Here is a 17,098-nt window from a genome sequence, read left to right as displayed (position 1 = left end):
TGCGGGGATGGCTGCGGGATGGAGCACAGGACGGGATACGGGGAGGCGCGGGGCTGCAGGATGGGAAGGGACGTGGGTCCTTGGCTGCGAGAGCGATGCACCGCCGGGCGGGTCTGCAGGACCCTGCGGCCGAGGCTCCAGACCCGCCTGTTCTCGCCACAGTTGGAGGTGGACCTGCTGAAAGCAGAGAACGACCGGCTGAAGGTGGCCCCGGGCCCCTCGGCGGGCTCCGCTCCTGGGCAGATCCCGGGATCTTCGGCTCTACCCTCCCCTCGTCGCTCCTTGGGCCTGGCGCTCACCCATTCCTTCAGCCCAAGCCTCACAGACACAGGTACCTGTTGGGGCGAAGGCCCTGGGCGGGTGAAAAGCAGGAAAGGATCTCCCTCGCTCACTCCGGCGCAGCTTCCGGGGTCAGGAGGCACTGGTGCCGCTGCAAGCCGAGGCCAGCGTCCTGAGACACGAAGGATCGCCGTGCTCCTAAATCCCTTATCGCTCTTCGGGCTTGGACTCCTGGTGCTTCTTTGGGCTAGATAAAGACTTTGTGGAAAGGGGAGTGGCAGGAAGGTGTAGGATAGCCTGGGGTGCCCCCCAAACCAGCATTCCTGTTCCCCACCTCCAGACCTGTCCCCCATGGATGGCATCAGCACCTGTGGCCCAAAGGAGGAGGTGACTCTCCGGGTGGTGGTGAGGATGCCCCCCCAGCACATCATCAAAGGGGTAAGGAGCTTGGGGGGCCTGACACTGTCATTTCCACCCACGAAGCCTTGGCTCTGACAGCCCCCAAGCCCAGTGTACGCGGCTCCTGAGCCGCCCACCTTGGCCTCACAGGACTTGAAGCAGCAGGAGTTCTTCCTGGGGTGCAGCAAGGTCAGCGGGCAGGTTGACTGGAAGCTGCTGGACGGCGCTGTTTTCCAGGTGTTCAAGGTAAGAGGTGCAGGAGCTCAGGGGCTGCCGGTCCTCTGAGAACACGGGGGCCCGGGCCTCGGAGCCTCCGTGCAGAAGGCCCCAGGAGACAGACGGCTCCTCCCCTTCCTCGTGGAGTGCTGTGCCCTGTAGCACTGCTCGTCCTGTGGTCTTGATCTCCTCCGCGTCCCTCTCAAGCACCTCCTTTCTCCCCCTCCCTTCCCGTCAGGACTACATCTCTAAGATGGACCCGGCCTCCACGCTGGGACTGAGCACCGAGTCCATCCACGGCTACAGCATCAGCCACGTGAAACGGCTCCTGGACGCAGAGCCCCCAGAGTTGCCCCCCTGCCGCCGAGGGGTTAACAACATAGTGGTCTCCCTCAAAGGTCAGTCCCAGATCCTGGGTGCAGGGCTGTGGGATGAGGGGACTGTCAGGCGGTCCATCGTGTATTCCTGGAGCAGGAACTGGCTGAGGGGCTGCAGGGTGGAGGTCACCGTAAGACACAAGATAGGCTCACCTGCTCCAGACTCGTCCCAGGGAACATGTTGTTCACAGGACATTTCTGCCCCACCTGGGCTTCCCCTCCACCCGCCCCCATAGCACACGGCCTGCCCCGCGTGACCAGAGCCAGCCTAGGGGGTCCTGTTGGGCCCAGGGCACCAGCTCACACAGGCAGGCGTGTTACAGGTCTCAGGGAGAAATGTGTGGACAGCCTGGTGTTTGAGACGCTCATCCCCAAGCCCATGATGCAGCACTACATCGGCCTGCTGCTCAAGCACCGGCGGCTCGTCCTCTCGGGCCCCAGCGGCACCGGCAAGACCTACCTGACCAACCGCCTGGCCGAGTACCTGGTGGAGCGCTCTGGCCGCGAGGTCACTGAGGGCATCGTCAGCACCTTCAACATGCACCAGCAGTCCTGCAAGGTGCCTGCGCTCGCCCGAACCGCCCTGCTCCACGGTGCTCCCCTCCCCCCGTGGCAGCCCCATCCAGGCTCCTCCCTCCCCGGGGCGCTCCATCCCTCTCACGTCCCACCGGCCCTCTGCCCGCCTTGTCAGTCTCTCCTCTGCCTCTCCTCAGCCTCTTTCTAGGACGTCTCTCTGACCGTGGGCTGGCGTCCTTTAGGGGAGCCCTCGGAACTGTCACACGCTGTGCTGAGCCCTGCCAGGTCCCTCTCCAAGGTCCCTGCGTGCTGTGCCCCACGGGGAGGCACGTCCATTGCGGGTGGTTCCCAGTGCACATCCTGTGCACAGCTATTTAAGACAAGTGTGTTCCCCAACCTTGAGGGGTTTAGGGGCCACTGCTGATGGGGCTGGGGTGGTAGGCTTCTGCAGTCACAGGTCCAAGCGCATCACACAGGAACCAAGGCCCCTCCCGGGATCCAGAACCAGCCCAGCTCCTCTGAAACCCTCCTCTGCAAGGCCGGTCCGGGGGCTTGCTGCTCCTGAGTGCTGACCGCCCCCTTCTTTCATTTCAGGACCTGCAGCTGTATCTCTCCAACCTGGCCAACCAGATAGACCGGGAAACAGGAACTGGGGACGTCCCCCTGGTGATCCTGTTGGATGACCTGAGTGAGGCAGGCTCCATCAGCGAGCTGGTCAATGGGGCCCTGACCTGCAAGTACCACAAATGGTGAGCTGGAGTCAGGACCAGACTCCCCACAGCGGGCAGAGGGGAGCCCAGTCCACCCCAAGCTGTGAGTGTTCCACGGGGTGGGGGTAGCACACAGCAGAAACCGAGTGTTCAGACAGGTCTAAGCCAGTCTTTCCTCTGTCTTCCCGCAGTCCCTATATTATTGGTACCACTAATCAACCAGTAAAAATGACACCTAATCACGGCTTGCACCTGAGCTTCAGGTAAGATCCATGGCCCTGGATGGGCCTCCAGATGCCCCCAAGTCTGTAAACCAGTTCAGTCCGGGATCTGGCCAGAGGCACAGCAGAAGGAAACAGAAGTAGCAGTGCCCTGTGGGCTGGGAGAGGAGGTGTGTGCCGTGTCGGTGCAGAGGGAGACGGGCCCTTGACACAGGAAGAGGTGCAGCCTCTGCCCACACACCCCTCGTCCAGGCCAGCGGGGTCCGATGGTTACCTGAGGGGGTCACTGATCTGAGTGCCAGCTCTTCCTCGGCCCTGAGTTCAGCAGACCCGTGGGCATCAGTGGGAGGCAGGCGGCTCAGGTCGGGTGGGAGCGAAGTCGACACACCCTCGTGCAGCCCCCCTGCCGACCCTCTGCATCCCTGGCCACAGGATGCTGACCTTCTCCAACAACGTGGAGCCCGCCAACGGCTTCCTGGTTCGCTACCTGAGGAGGAAGCTGGTGGAGTCGGACAGCGACATCAACGCCAACAGGGAGGAGCTGCTGCGGGTGCTGGACTGGGTGCCCAAGCTGTGGTACCACCTACACACCTTCCTGGAGAAGCACAGCACCTCCGACTTCCTCATCGGTACAGCCTGCGCCTCACCTGGGCGGGGCTGGCGCGGGTCCCTTTCCCTCCATGTCTTCAGTGTGTGGAGGACCCACTGGCCCCATGCCTGCAGCCTTAGAACCGCGGGTCACTGAGTAAGCGCCCAGTGTGGCCCCCCTGCCTGCGTCAGCTGTCAGAACCCTGACGTCACCCACACCCCCCAGGATCGCTGAGAAGATGCAGGGGAGGTGTTAGGGGAGCTTAAAGCTGCCTCTGGCTCCCCTGCCTCCCATCCACCTGGAGAAGCATCATTTCTGAGGCTGCAGCACAGCTCCCACTGTCTTGACCACGATCTCAGTTTAGCCCAGCCCTGTGCTTCTCTCACGCTCTAGTTCCAAGGCCTTCTGCCTGGTATTAGGGAGTCAGTGGGCAGACGGCCAGGGAGTGAGGCTCTAGGCCGTCTTCACAGCCCTCTTCTCTTGCCAGGTCCCTGCTTCTTTCTGTCTTGCCCCATCGGCATCGAGGATTTCCGGACCTGGTTCATCGACCTGTGGAACAATTCCATCATCCCCTACCTACAGGAAGGGGCCAAGGATGGCATCAAGGTGAGCCCACCCTGGACCCTGCTCAACCGAGGCCAGGCTGGCCCACCTCACACAGTGGAGACAGAGTCAGACACGCGGCCACTGAGGTTTTTAGGCTCTCCTCCTAACAGGCCGGGCGAGGCACTATGCAGACCATGCTGCTTTCCCGCCTATGGCCAGCGCCCAGCAAACGGCTAACAACCACTGACCTGGGGCTGTGTGTCCAGTCCTAGGCCTCTGAGTCTCCTCCAAACTCAAACCACTCCCTAGGGATTTGGCCAGATAGAGAAACAACTGAGTTAAGAATTAAGTAAAATCCTATTATAGCTTTAGCTCATTACTAATTACTAATAAAAATGTTATTCTGGTCAAGTTATTTGACCTTTTTAAACTCCTCATATGTAAGAAAGGAGACAGTATAAATTTGCTCTGTTTTGAAGGCAAATGAAATGTGTGAAAACGTTTGTAAAAGTGAGAATAAGAACTTTGTGCAAAAGGCAGCTGTCACTTTTAAAAACCTCCTCAGTTTTCTCACCCGTAAATGAGGGCATGCTCGTCACTGGCCCGCTGACCGGCGACGCGGTGACTGGGCCAGCAGTCGTGTTTCACCCGTGAGTCACGTGTCGGCGTGACACCCCACCTGGTGATGTGGGGGGTTCCAGAGATGCAGTGTATCACCATTCTCGTGTAACTTTCATTATTATTAACAGTTTTCTAATTTAAACCATTTTTACACAGATGGTATCTCCTTTCAGCAAAGCCCAAATTTCTTTCAAAAGGTATTATTATTACCGAACTGAAATTTCTTACTTGGAAAGTAAAATTGCAGGGTCATATGACTTGTGGGGTCCATGTCAAGTTTTAATAGTTTGCCAAATTATTCTCCAAGATGGTCTCGGGCCTCCCCGTCAGCCCCGTGGCTAAGACTCTGCCTTTCAGCGCCTGGGGCGCAGGTTCGGTCTCTGGGTGAGGGGCTAAGGGCCCACATGCGTGTGCTGTGGCCAAAACTTAAAAAACAAACAAGATGGCTTCTACCAATCTATGCCAACTTATTTTATTTCCCATTTTGGGAAACTCAAAATCCTTCAGGAATCCAAATCTCATGGCTTTACGTTTGAGGAAGTACAGACACTTCAGGGGGCTTCCCAGGTGGGGCTAGTGGTAAAGAGCCTGCCTGCCGGTGCAGGAGACGTGAGAGACAAGGGTTCGATCCCTGGGTCGGGAAGATCCCCTGGAGGAGGGCATGGCAACCCACTCCAGTATTCTTGCCTGGAGAATCCCATGGAGAGGAGCTGGCAGGCTGCACTCCATGGGGTCGAGAAGAGTTGGACACGACTGAGGGACTGAGCACGCGGCACACACATCAGGAGCTGCTCACCCACAGGCTCTTCACCAGTGATCACGCTGGTCCTTTCTCTCCAGGTTCACGGGCAGAAAGCCGCTTGGGAGGACCCTGTGGAGTGGGTCCGGGACACTCTTCCCTGGCCCTCAGCCCAACAAGACCAGTCAAAGCTGTACCACCTGCCGCCCCCCACCGTGGGTCCTCACAGCATCGCCTCGCCCCCAGAGGACAGGACAGTCAAGGACAGCACCCCCAGCTCCCTGGACTCAGACCCACTGGTGAGTAGAGGCTGCTGTAAGGCGGAAGTCGGGGTGTCACAGAACTGAAGCCTCGTCCACACCCTGCTGGGCCCAGAGGCCGGGGTGAATGCGAGGCCAGTGGTGGTAGCTCTGACCATCAGAACCCCAGACTGAGCTAAGCGGTGCCGCCCACCAGCAACGGGTGTGTCCGGCAGAGGCCGGGTGGGAACAGCATGCAGAGCGGGGGAGCCAGGGACCCATAGGTGTTGGTCCTGCTCCTGTCCTTGCTCCCTGGGGTCGTCCTGGGGACAGCCACGGTGCAGTGACTCCAGGAGCTCTTAGAAAGTGGGCTGAGGGGCTTCCCTTCCGCCTCCCAAGGCAGGGGGCCGGGTTCAGTCCCTGGTCAGGGAACTAGATCCCACGTGCTGAAGCTAAGAGTTTGCATGTGGCCACTAAGACCCAGTGCAGCCAAATAAATAAATAGTTTTTAAAAAGAAAAAAAACGGGCTGAGACAGGTGACAAACTACAAAAATATCTACCGTGCTTGTAACAAAGAGAACTGACACCCAAAACATATGACCCAAACCCTGAAACCTCCATACAGAACATGGACCAAGGATATGAGCAGGCTTTGACTAGAGGATAAAAACAGAAGACGACCCTTCCCCTCTCTAATCACTGAGGGGAAGCCTATGACAAGGAGGTAACCAGCTCAATGTTGGCAGAGTCACACATGTGGTAGGCTCGGCCCTTCCTTCTGCTGGAGGGGGTGTTGGTCAAGCCATCTTGCAGGACGGTTTAGCAGATGGTATGGACACATGCTCATTGGAAAAGACTCTGATGCTGGGAGGGATTGGGAGCAGGAGGAGAAGGGGGTGACAGAAGATGAGATGGCTGGATGGCATCACTGACTCGATGGACGTAAGTCTCAGTGAACTCCGGGAGTTGGTGATGGACAGGGAGGCCTGGCGTGCTGCGATTCATGGGGTCGCAGAGAGTCGGACACAACTGAGCGACTGATCTGATCTGATCTGATCTGATGGACACATGCACAAACCCAAGATCTTGCACTTTTACATTGCCAGTAGGAGATCATTCTACTTTAATCCTAATACATTTTATTTAAATTTGGACCTTGTAGAAAACAGGTGTTCTCTGTATAAAAAGGCTTTTAAGTCAGGACAGTGTTAATCGTGTAAACAGAAGGCTGGAACAACGATGCTTCCTTAGCTGGGGGTGGGGAGGGAGGGGTGCGGGGCTGGAGTGATGGGGTGGGCGGGGCTGGAGAGATGGGCGGGCCTGGGGAGAAGCAGGTCCTAACGGCACTTGAGTTCGGCGCTTAGCCCCTGGGCGGCAGCCTCTTGGAGAAGAGCTGTTAGGCGGCCTTGGGGCCCCCACACCCTCCAGGGAGTGGCCAGCAGGTCACAGTGTGCGCTGCCCCCAGTCGCCCCTCACTCCCCAGGGCCGGGTTCACACAGAGTGGAACCAGCCCTGCACTCCCTGGGTTCTCCACCACTTGCAAGTCCCCACTCTCCTTAGCTGTCTCTCTGCCCCTCTTTAGATGGCCATGCTGCTGAAACTGCAGGAAGCTGCCAATTACATCGAGTCTCCAGACAGAGAGAGCATCCTGGACCCCAGCCTCCAGGCCACGCTCTGAGGGCCCAGCAGCCAGTCACAGGACAGCGGGGCGGGGGACAGTGCCGTGCCGTCCCCTCTGCCCTGCTTCCTCCCAGCGCGGGCTCTCCAGCCCCAGGACAGGAGGGGCCGTGGAGGAAGGGGCAGGTTCCTGGTGCTGCACCTTGGAGAACTCCCTGTGGGACTGGCAGGTGGACCCACATCCCCAGATCCATCTCCTAGTCTCCTCTGGTGACTCTGAGGAGAAGATGATCCTGGCTCTTTTTCCTTGATTTCTTGTCTCAGTTACAAACTCCTGGGCTTTCTGGGGAGGGGTTCAGAAGACATCAAACAAGCCTGCGGTAGTTCCTGATTCTCACGAACGGCTCAGAGACACAGCCTCGCCGGGGGAAGTCTTCTGGGAGGAGGCGGCTCCTGGACCCTCCCTCGGACCCTGCCCAGTTCCAGCCACTGCCAACAGCTCTCCCTGCCCCCAAGATCAGGCTGCAGGAAAAAAAAAAAAAGCATGTGGTTTACAACGTTTAAATCAATCTGTAAAAGGTTTAAAAAAAAAAAAAAAAGGAAAAAATGAAGCTGGAGGGAGGAAGTCCAGTTGCAAGGTGTGCTACCCGCCCCCCGTCTCGACACACGGGGGATACCAGCGACACGGCGCCCACCTGAGACGCGGCCAGACCACAGGGATGCCACCGCAGCCTTCAGAGAAACGCCACCAGCTCTGCTCACAGCATCTAAGTTAGCACACGAGTCAATAAACCCGACTTTTTTTTTTTGTTTGTTTTGTTTCCATTTTTCCCTCTCATTTGCCTATTTATTCTCCTCTTCTTTCTCGGCTTGTTTTCCTGTACCCTCACAAGTCCATGAAATGCTCAAGCTGCTTATCCTGGGGCTGTTCTGGCTTTTCCAGGTCGCCCTGTGGAGAATCCAATGCCAGGCAACTGGCACCCACAAGACCCCTGCCACGCAGCCGTGTCTGGCACTCTGGGGGCTCTCGTGGGACCTGAAGTGCCAGCTCAGCAGTGGGACAGGAGGGACCTCGAGTCCCACACATCTTGCCTGGAGCATGGCAGCCAGTCTCTAGAGGAGAACGTGGGCCCATCCTGACAAGACCTCAGCTGAGCTTCCCCGTGGACTGGAGGGAAACCGGAAACTGGAAATCTCCCTGTATGCGGCCTGTGGAGCCCCTCCCTGCACTGTTCTGATGGCAACTGCTTTGCCCAACTGAATCCAAAATCCCTGGCTGGCTTTTACTGTTGGTTCTGAACAAGCGAAGATTCACTTAGGAGTGGACAGCCAAGTGAGATGCTCCCAATCAGAATATAAGGAGTCTGATTTGGTGGCAAAGATCTGCCTTCCAAAGGGATCCACCTTTTGCAGAAGTTGCCCTGAAGGTTCGGCAGTGCTAATTCCTTCATTGGACAAGCATTTATTGGGCACTTACTGTGTACCAGTCACTAGGTATAAAAAAAGAAGATGTGAGTCCTTACACTCACTGTCTAGCAGGAAACATTAATCTCCACTAAACACACATCTTATCTTGTGGGCCCTCAGGATCACCTGAGAAATGGCATCCAAACCGCAGGAGCTGGCCATAAAGAAGCCCGCAACTAACTGCCCAGTGCACTGGGTTGCCTGGCGAGGCTGTGGTTTTGGGCCTGCAGACCAGGGATCTGTGAAGCTCTGCGGAGCCCCAAGTAGCACACACTCTTATCAGAACCTCCAGGCACAATAACCACTAACCTGCATCTCTCTGTCCCACCAAACCAAGGAGCAACTGCATCTGAATCTTCCTATTAGAAGAGGTTCACTTAGGTCCAAAAGGTGGTCAGATTGCTCCTTTCAGAGGCTTCTGCGCCCCCTGGTGGCTCCCAGGGGTGACGGATCTTACCGCTCCTTTCAGAGGCTTCTGCGTTCCCTGGTGGCTCCCAGGGGTGGCGGATCTCACCTGCTGAAGGGAATGTCTGTTAATGCTGCTAGAGCTGTGAAGACCCCAACCCTGCCAGAAAATATGCAATTCTCCCGTGGGAAGAGGCTGTCTGTCCAAGGATGGTGCTGACATCACTGCCTTAAGGTCTCTGCCGTGCAGAAGGAGGCGGCCCTGGAGCGGGGCGTCCCAGCTTGGAAGGACGAGAAGACACCCCGCCAGGTGGGCCTTCCCTGGGCGCTGGCCTCTCAGCTCCACCTTGGCTGTCAACCCGGGGCTGGGCTCCGGCTCCGGCTCCAGCGCCGTCTCCCCCAGGGCTGAGCCCCATCTCTGTTCTCGGTGCTGCCCGGCCGGTGCCTTCTGTCCTGGGTGTTACTGGCTACTTGAGAAAAAGGAAAGGGGTGACCCCCTTCCTCCATTCCAACTGCCTCAGACCTCCCGGAGCGATGCCTGCCTCCCCGGCCAGCGTGGAGGCCACCGTGCAGTCTGCCTGGATCTCAGCAGGCTGGGCCTGGCGGCCTCGGGTTCTTGCGCCTCATCTCTGAGCCCTGGCCCACAGAGCCAACAGCAGCGTTGCACTTGGCTCTTCAGCTGCCAGCCTCCAGAAAATGGGCTCCCGGCCAGCACGGGGGCACAACCCACCGCTGTCCCTCGGGAGTCTGGACTCCATTTCCAGTTGTCCACCTGGGCCCCTGGCTGTGGGCGTACATCATCCCCCAGGAATCGTGGCGACTGCGGCCGGCCAAGCCTCCTCACGGTGCTAGGCCCCTCGGCGCTCACGCAGGCCCCTCTGAAGCCAACCCCCCGCCCTCCGCCCCTGCCCTGGAGTGAGTGGCCAGCGCAGATCCACAGCATCCTCTCCCACCTGTCCCCCTGCTTCTTGGTTGAGACGCTGGGACCCCTCAGAAAGGGACGGCCAGGTCCCAGGACTAAATTCGCATCCCGGCACCTTGAGAAAACCCAGCCCCTCCAGGACTGGACTGAGTGCCACCCCCTCCTGCCCCCAGCTCCTCTCCTCACCGCATCTGTCGAGCAGACCCCGTGCTTCAGCGCCCAGCCCCACTTCCGGGCAGAAGTGCGACCACGGCCCCCATTTCTGGATGAAGGAGACCACCGCGTTTTGTCCAGTGTGTTTGTCCTCCGCTCCTGCTTAGGCACCAGAAATAAAGCGCGAGGTGCCGAGGCTGGCAGAGGACACGCTGTGTGTGTGTGTGTCTCCAGGAGCGGCCGGCTGCCGCCGTCGCATCTTCTGAGGCAGCTCCGCGGTGCTTATCTCTGTGCGCGTCTCGTCTCGGCGTCTCTGTTGCGTGATCTGCGTGTTGGGAAGTGGGAGGCTGGCTGAGGTCTTGGGGGTCCCCTCGCAGAGTCCCTAGCGGTCCGCAGGCTAAGCTTTGGTTTTGAATGACCAACTAGTCTGCCCATCCTCCTTGAGGACCTAAGACAACATAGGCATTTAAAAAATTTTTTTCTTTCTTCCGCTTTTCCTGGTTTGGGCCTAATCTCATCTCCACTTCGAGCTCCTTGCAACAAGACCCCAAGTATTCAGAGGGGCACCCCGTCAGTCTCAGAGGTCACTTTATTTCCAGAGGGAGGAGAGAGCCCCCTCCCAGCAACCCCTCACACGGGAGCCCTGCACAGAGGCAAAGGCTGCCTATGAGAGCGAGACTTGTGGGACCCTCTATTGCAGGGTGTCTGGAAAGGAAGCTGGTCTTGTCCTCACTGCACATTTCACACAGGCCTCTTTCTAGGGCTGATCGCGTTCTCCTCATGCTTCCTTCCCTACTCCTGGGCCTTAGCTAAGCAGAAGCCAGTAGGGAGACTCTGTAAACACCCCCACCCGCTGCCTGCGCACTGATGGCATGAAACGTGCTTTTCCGGAGGCTTTGCTGCTGGAACACCGGAACTGTCCTCTGATAACTGGATGACTATTACACCACTGAGTTCTGGCCCATGGCCCCACCAGAGAGGCCATAGTAAGAAAATGGTTTTAGGGACACTGTTCTCAGATGACCAAAGCCTGAGAATAACACCCTTTATAACCGAAAGGAGCTTTATATATTCATGAATCCTCAGTCAACCTTGTCAGGGCCATGGGGGCCACCACCTGGGCTTGCCCACTGCCCACGTGTGCCTGTTAGCCCAGCCTGGAGTACATACTCCCGTCACAGACCCTGCGGGAGACGGCGCAGTCTGAGAGTAAGGGCACACACCAAGAGCAACCCGGGAGCTGCAGGGCTGCCAGCCCAGGGGTATTAAGCCTGTGCTGCTGGGTCCTCCCAGTTTGGCCTTTGGGTCTCTTAATGGCTGTGTCTGGAGAGCTTTCTGTGACGGGCATGGTCGTGGAAGGAAGTCAACATCGGTCCTTTGATTCACCTCTTTCATTTCTTAAAGCAGCAGTTCTTGTATCTGTGTACAGACCATCAGTGTCGGCAGCATCTGAGGACTTGTGGAAATGAAGTTCTCAGACCCCATCCCAGACCTACTGAATCAGAAACTGGGGAGAGGGCCTGGCGAGTTTTGTTTTAACGAACCCTCTTGGTAATTGTGCTGGACACTACAGGTTCAATTCACTGTGTCAGGGAAAGCCAAGGACCAGAGTCCCCACACTGGGGCTTTAGGACCACAAATAAGGTTCTAGGGTAAAATTCAGACTTTAACATTAGTTTCAAGGTCTTCTCATGTGTCCGCATGATTCTGTCTTTCCTTTTATTTAACAGAAAGAGTATGTGTGCTTTTGGGCAGAAGTCAGGGGAATGCTTGCATTTCCTTGTAGAACACAACCTCCAGGGAAAAATATCACAGCTCTGAGATTTCCAGGGGGCTTCCTGAGGGGATGCAGAGGGAAGGCTCTTCCAGGTGTCTCCTGCTAGGTGGTACTTCTCAACTCGGCCTCTTTTTGCTGATGGGATGAGAGCAGTTTAAAAGTCTAATCTGTATTTCCACGAAGCTTGTCCTGCAGCACCCCTCACCCTTGTCCCAGTTCTAAAGGGCACCTGCCAGAACCTTCTGCCCATCCCGCCCCTGGTCCTGCCTGGCCACAGGAGAGCCTTCTCAGAGATGGAGCAGAGGGCCCTTGAGGCGTCCATCTTTCCCCCGATTAAAACAATTTTTTTTAACTGAAAAGAGCTTCGTATTTTCCCAAACTCACAGATGGGGCCATGGGGGAGATGTGTATACAACTGGCCTTGTTTAGTTTGTCCATTTGCCCTGTGAGAGCGCTTGTGGGTGGGGGACAAAGACCCATCTGGCACTGGGCCTCCTGGGGTCAGGGACCAAGTGCCTGGAGGAGGATGAGAGCCTGAAGAAGGCGTGAAGCCTGCACTGAAGTCACCCCACAGCCCGCCGGGTTCTTCATCTACGGATCTCCCCGCATCCCTGCCATGTCTCCAGACTGAAGACACAGATGAGAAGGCAAGAGCTCCCTGTCCCAGACGGTCTCCAGGCCACTGCCGTGCAGGAGTCTCCCGCTTCCTAAGTGTTCTTGTTTTTTGTTTCTTTAACAGAACAACCTTTTTCTCAAATGAATTCCAGCCCTTGCTGGGTTCCTTTCCTTGTCCTTCTCACCTGCCCTGTTTTAGACAGCACTGTTTGTGTGATGGAGCCTTTGTTTCTCAAATGCATGGCGATCCTCCGGTGGAAGGTGGGCAGGAATCTTTACAACACTTTTTTTTTTTTTTTAATTTATTGGGCACAAACCCCCAAACCAGGATATGTGTGTGTCTTCATATTTTAGTTTTTATCATTTGCCTTCCCCTCTTTCAACCTACCCCCTTTCATATCTGATGTAGAGAAAGGGAGCCGTTGTATTTATACATAATTGCGGTAACAATCATGAGAGAGCTGGGTGATTTGTCTTAAATAATAAGTCGGTTGACAGTTAAATCCATCCCGGGACCAGCGGATGAGGCCTTCTTCCCTCACTGCCAGAAGCCCTCTCACCTGGGTCCTCTGTCCATCAGGCATGTCTCCTCCCAGCAAGTCACCTGTTCAATGCCATTTGCGTTTCAATAAAGTGATCTCCTGTGTTGTCCGCTGGCTCTCTCTAGCTCCCTCTGTCTGGTTTTTGTCTCATTTATCTTCTGGTCCATGCCTTGATGGGGAAGGTCATTTGCCAAACCCAGAGTTAAGACCCACCCGCCCAGATTGTCTGCTCCTCAGTCCTTAAGCAGGAGTCTCTCGGCCCCCTTGGCTGGGGGTGGCTCGGGGTCCTGCCTGCATACTGGACCAACGTCCTTCACCAGAACCTGAAACATCCAGTGCAGACATTGAGGCTCTGGTATTCTCCATCCACTGCCACGATGTTTGAAAACATACCCCTCTCTGGACTTGCCTAAGTTTTCTTCTGGGGGTAAAAGTGACATGACGTCTGAGAAAAGAGGCTGTTCTAATGGAATTCTGCTTTTCCTGGCCACTGAAAGAACAGCCTCTTTCTTACTGGGGAACTGCAGCCTCCAAATGGACATCTTTCCCCTACAAAGCTGTGCCGGTGACACAGGCCGCTCTGCCGTCTAATGGTGCTGGTTTAGGCACCACGTCGTGTCTGCCTCTCTGCAACCCCATGACTGTAGCCCACCAGGCTCCTCTGTCCATGGGGTTCTCCAGGCAAGAATGATGGAGTGGGTTCTGCCATCTAATAGAAGGTGGCAAATGGGTTTAGAGCTCTTCTCAATGTAAGTAATGAAGGAATCATTCTTTCGGAAGAAGACTCAGGTGAGATGGCTTCTCCCTGTGGCCAACGTAGCCTCCACAGTCTTAGAACTGGGCTAGGAACTGATGGCTGGTTTCCTTTGCTGCTTGGGACTGAGTCATGGTTCCTAGAAACATTTTTAAGGGGCTTAACCTGAACCGCCTACTAACGAATGCCTGTTCCCATTTGCTCTGACCCTCCCGGTCCAACAGGGGACCCAGCCCCCCGCCCTGCACTGCTGACCCCTGTCAGCAGCCCTTCAGGCTTCAGCAGTGTCCACAGCTTGCGGCTCGCCCCGGGCTGGCCCAGGAGGGCCATATTAACTACTCATCCCTCCACCTCTTTAAGGTCCAGCCATAATTTCCTTGGGAAAAAGTTACCGTTTCTCAACTAATAGGGCTTACTCTCCAATAGTCATATAAGCACTTACTCTGGAAGGAATGCCCTCTCCCACGGCAGTCTCTCCTGGCCCAGTCCTTGGGGCTGGACTCACCCACCCGAAAAGCCAACGGACTCCTGCCAGTCGCTTCAGTCTTTCCCCCGACCTTTGGATTCCCGTCTGAGAGAGGAAAACTCGCAAGTTTGGGGGCAAAAGAGGTTGGTTTGAAGTAGGCGCTAATCCGGATCCTCTCCCTAAAGCCGTGTCCGCAGATCCTCATCCCGCCCTCTTCTGACGCGGCGTCTTACACCTGAGGAACCCGTGCCTGCGGAAGTCAGGGCTGCGTTCCAGCGGACGCTGCGCACCGGCAGCTGGCCGCCCCTCTTCCGCCACCGGGTCCGGCTCCTGTGGAGACGGTGCAGTTCTCGTCCCCGCGGCAGGCGGCGCTGTCGCCGGAGGCCCGCCCCGCGGCCCCGCCCCCGCGCCTCCACCGGCCAGCGCGCAGGCGCGGCTTTGCGGATTGGCCGCGCGCGGGAGCCGTCCGGCGGCGGCGGCGGCGGGGCGGGCCGCGGGGCGGGCGGCGGGGCGGGCGCGCGGCGCGGGGCAAGATGGCGGCGGCGGCGGCTGGCGCGGCCTCGGGACTGCCGGGGCCGGTGGCCCAGGGGCTGAAGGAGGCGCTGGTGGACACGCTCACCGGGATTCTGTCCCCGGTGCAGGAGGTGCGGGCGGCCGCTGAGGAGCAGATTAAGGTGCTGGAGGTGACGGAGGGTGAGTGAGGCCGGCCGCCGTGAGGGCGGCGGGTCTGGGCCGCGCTGGCCGCTGCCCGAGCCCCGGCCGGAGACTGGGCCCGGGGAGGCCTGGCCTAGAGGGCCGGACTGGGCGGCGACGCGGAGGGCTCCGGGCAGCCCGGGGCTCGGGGCTGGGGGCTGGGGGCGCGCTCCCGGGCGCGGCGGCCCGCCGGGGGCCTGGCGGGGCCTCCGCACCCGTCCCCGGGAGTCGGTCTCTGTGCGGGCGCCTCCCCGCCCCGCCCCGTCCCCGCCGGTCTTCCGATCGGCCGCCGCTGTTCGGAGGGGCCGGCCGTCCTTTGTCTTTGCGTCTTTGTCCCCCTCCTTCTACTGGGAGCTCGAGAGTGATGGAGAACGAGACAAGCCTTTGGTTTGAGGTGGTCCGCCAGCTCCTGCCCAGCGGGCCTTTCTGCAGGCCCCGGGGCAGCCACGCTCCGACGAGCGTTGGATCCTGAAACCCGAGGAGGGGAATTCGCTCGAGCTTTCTGTCGGGAACACGGCTGGCCCGTCGGGGCTTCGTGGGCAAAACTCCAAACCTGCGGACTCCCGGAGCTCAGCAGGACGGCCCCCACAACCTCTCAGATTGGCCATGGGAGTTGGCCCTCCTATGGACTGAGGGTTTTGTGTGTGTTTGTTTTTTTTTTAACAATTTAACACAAAGCTCCCATAAATTTAATTTTGTATTCGCCCACAGCATGAGAAAGCTCTTGAAAACCTAAGTTATGAGATCTGGGATTTTGCGGGTTGAGGACCATTTTGAAGGCCCAGTTTTAACTGTCATTGTTTTGTGAATGTCAGACCCTGTAAGAGGAGCAACCACTGGGCAGGAGAAAGCTCTTTTGAGAGCCGTATGCAGACTGACCTGCGGGAGTCATCTCTGCCTACTAGGTGAAATTCCTTTACTCACACTTATGCCTCTGCCTCCCTTGGGTATGAAGGAGAAAGAAGCAGAGGAACTTTGTCACATTTAGGTTACGGCTTGAGTGATGTTGAAGATGTGGTGCCCTCCCTGGGTGGCACCAGGGTGCCCGGTGCCCCTCGGGAAGGCGAGCCTGGCTCCTGTTAGAGCTGGGCTCTGGGCCCCTCCGCCACAGCCAGCAAGACGGTCCCATCTAGGCAGAGTCAGCCATCATCTTGAGATCTTGTTGCAGTTCTGCTCTCTTACTTCATCTTTTTGGATCTCAAAGTGAAAAATTAAACACAAGGGCAGAATTTCTGCATTTGATCGCTGCCACTGATGGGAATAGATTGACACACACACCCCGCATAACTTAGGGAACGTGCTTGGAGGTGTGAAGAGACTTCGTGCTGCTGGCGGCCCAGTAGGAAGGCGTAGACGCAGCTGTGGGATGTAGTGTGCCGGGCTATATCGAGTCTGTGGAATTGAATGCAGTACTTTGGACCTTTGGAGGTTATTTAGGTTTTTAAATATTCTAATTCCTGTTAAGTAAAAACTATAGACAAATCCCTTTCAGTAACCTGTTTCAGAGGGAGGGTGGCGATCCCGCCCTCAGAAGCGGTGCCTTGCTTCTCTCTCTTCCTCTCCTGGTGTTTGACATGCTGTGTTTTGCCATTGGGTGCAGAGTCCCTTCTGTCTCATATTCTCATTCTCACACGTTTCCTTTCCATGGTTGCTTTCTTCTTTAATGAAAACAGAGCACGTGGCTTCCCAGCCAGGCTTCAGCCAGCTGTCCGGCCTGGTGAAGCGGGCAGGGCCTTGCTCCCAGCGTTAGAACACCCTGCAGGCCAAGGTGAGCAGCTGTTCTTGCAAAAGAATGAATCTTTTCCACTCCTTTGGAGTTGCTTCCTGCTCTGGTTTTATACTAGTAGGAGAAACCTTGCTTTCTGGTCCTAGGAAATACACTTCCTTAAAACTTGGGCGTTAATGGGAAATCTGGGAGTTGCTGTCTATTATTATTTGTGGTCTTTTGATCCTTTTTTGGTTCCATGAGGCCCAAGGTTGGATGACAACCAGACATGGTTGTTTCTAGACCCCTCGAATAGCCACACTGTCTTTCAGTTCAGTTCAGTGGCTCAGTCGTGTCTGACTCTTTGCGACCCCGTGGACTGCAGCACGCCAGGCCTCCCTGTCCCTCACCAACTCCTGGAGTCCACCGAAACCCATTGAGTTGATGATGCCATCCAACCATCTCATCCTCTATCGTCCCCTTCTCCTCCTGCCCTCAATCTTTCCCAGCATCAGGGTCTTTTCCAATG

The 17,098-nt window shown here is 57.0% G+C and overlaps 2 protein-coding genes and 1 long non-coding RNA gene across 4 annotated transcripts in view; 2 read left to right on the top strand and 1 right to left on the bottom strand.

The window, feature by feature from the left end:
- The window catches only part of NAV1 (neuron navigator 1), a 192,002-nt gene extending 184,729 nt beyond the window's left edge, over nt 1–7,273 (top strand). For both annotated transcript variants that reach the window (XM_055583228.1, XM_055583227.1), the window contains 11 exons: nt 163–331; nt 620–717; nt 829–924; nt 1,133–1,292; nt 1,595–1,830; nt 2,382–2,536; nt 2,689–2,760; nt 3,151–3,347; nt 3,795–3,913; nt 5,315–5,512; nt 7,036–7,273. In XM_055583228.1, coding sequence (XP_055439203.1) covers nt 163–331; nt 620–717; nt 829–924; nt 1,133–1,292; nt 1,595–1,830; nt 2,382–2,536; nt 2,689–2,760; nt 3,151–3,347; nt 3,795–3,913; nt 5,315–5,512; nt 7,036–7,131 — 1,596 coding nt within the window. In that variant the 3' untranslated portion in view covers nt 7,132–7,273. The remainder of the gene's footprint in view (nt 1–162; nt 332–619; nt 718–828; nt 925–1,132; nt 1,293–1,594; nt 1,831–2,381; nt 2,537–2,688; nt 2,761–3,150; nt 3,348–3,794; nt 3,914–5,314; nt 5,513–7,035) is intronic.
- A 3,954-nt stretch (nt 7,274–11,227) lies between these two features.
- LOC129653484 (uncharacterized) lies at nt 11,228–14,466 on the bottom strand. The gene is made up of 2 exons (XR_008715148.1): nt 14,148–14,466; nt 11,228–11,929 (listed from the first exon to the last, which is right to left on the bottom strand). It is a non-coding gene; the product is annotated as an uncharacterized LOC129653484 (long non-coding RNA).
- Nucleotides 14,467–14,689: 223 nt separating this feature from the next.
- Nucleotides 14,690–17,098, top strand: part of IPO9 (importin 9) — a 39,365-nt gene continuing 36,956 nt past the window's right edge. The window contains exon 1 of the mRNA XM_055583223.1: nt 14,690–14,864. Within this exon, the coding sequence (XP_055439198.1) occupies nt 14,705–14,864 (160 nt within the window). The 5' untranslated portion in view covers nt 14,690–14,704. The remainder of the gene's footprint in view (nt 14,865–17,098) is intronic.

This window comes from Bubalus kerabau, chromosome 5, assembly GCF_029407905.1.
Source record: "Bubalus kerabau isolate K-KA32 ecotype Philippines breed swamp buffalo chromosome 5, PCC_UOA_SB_1v2, whole genome shotgun sequence".
Classification (NCBI taxonomy): Eukaryota; Metazoa; Chordata; class Mammalia; order Artiodactyla; family Bovidae; genus Bubalus; species Bubalus kerabau.
Note: the sequence above shows the minus strand (reverse complement) of the source record. Positions and strands in the feature narration are given on the sequence as shown.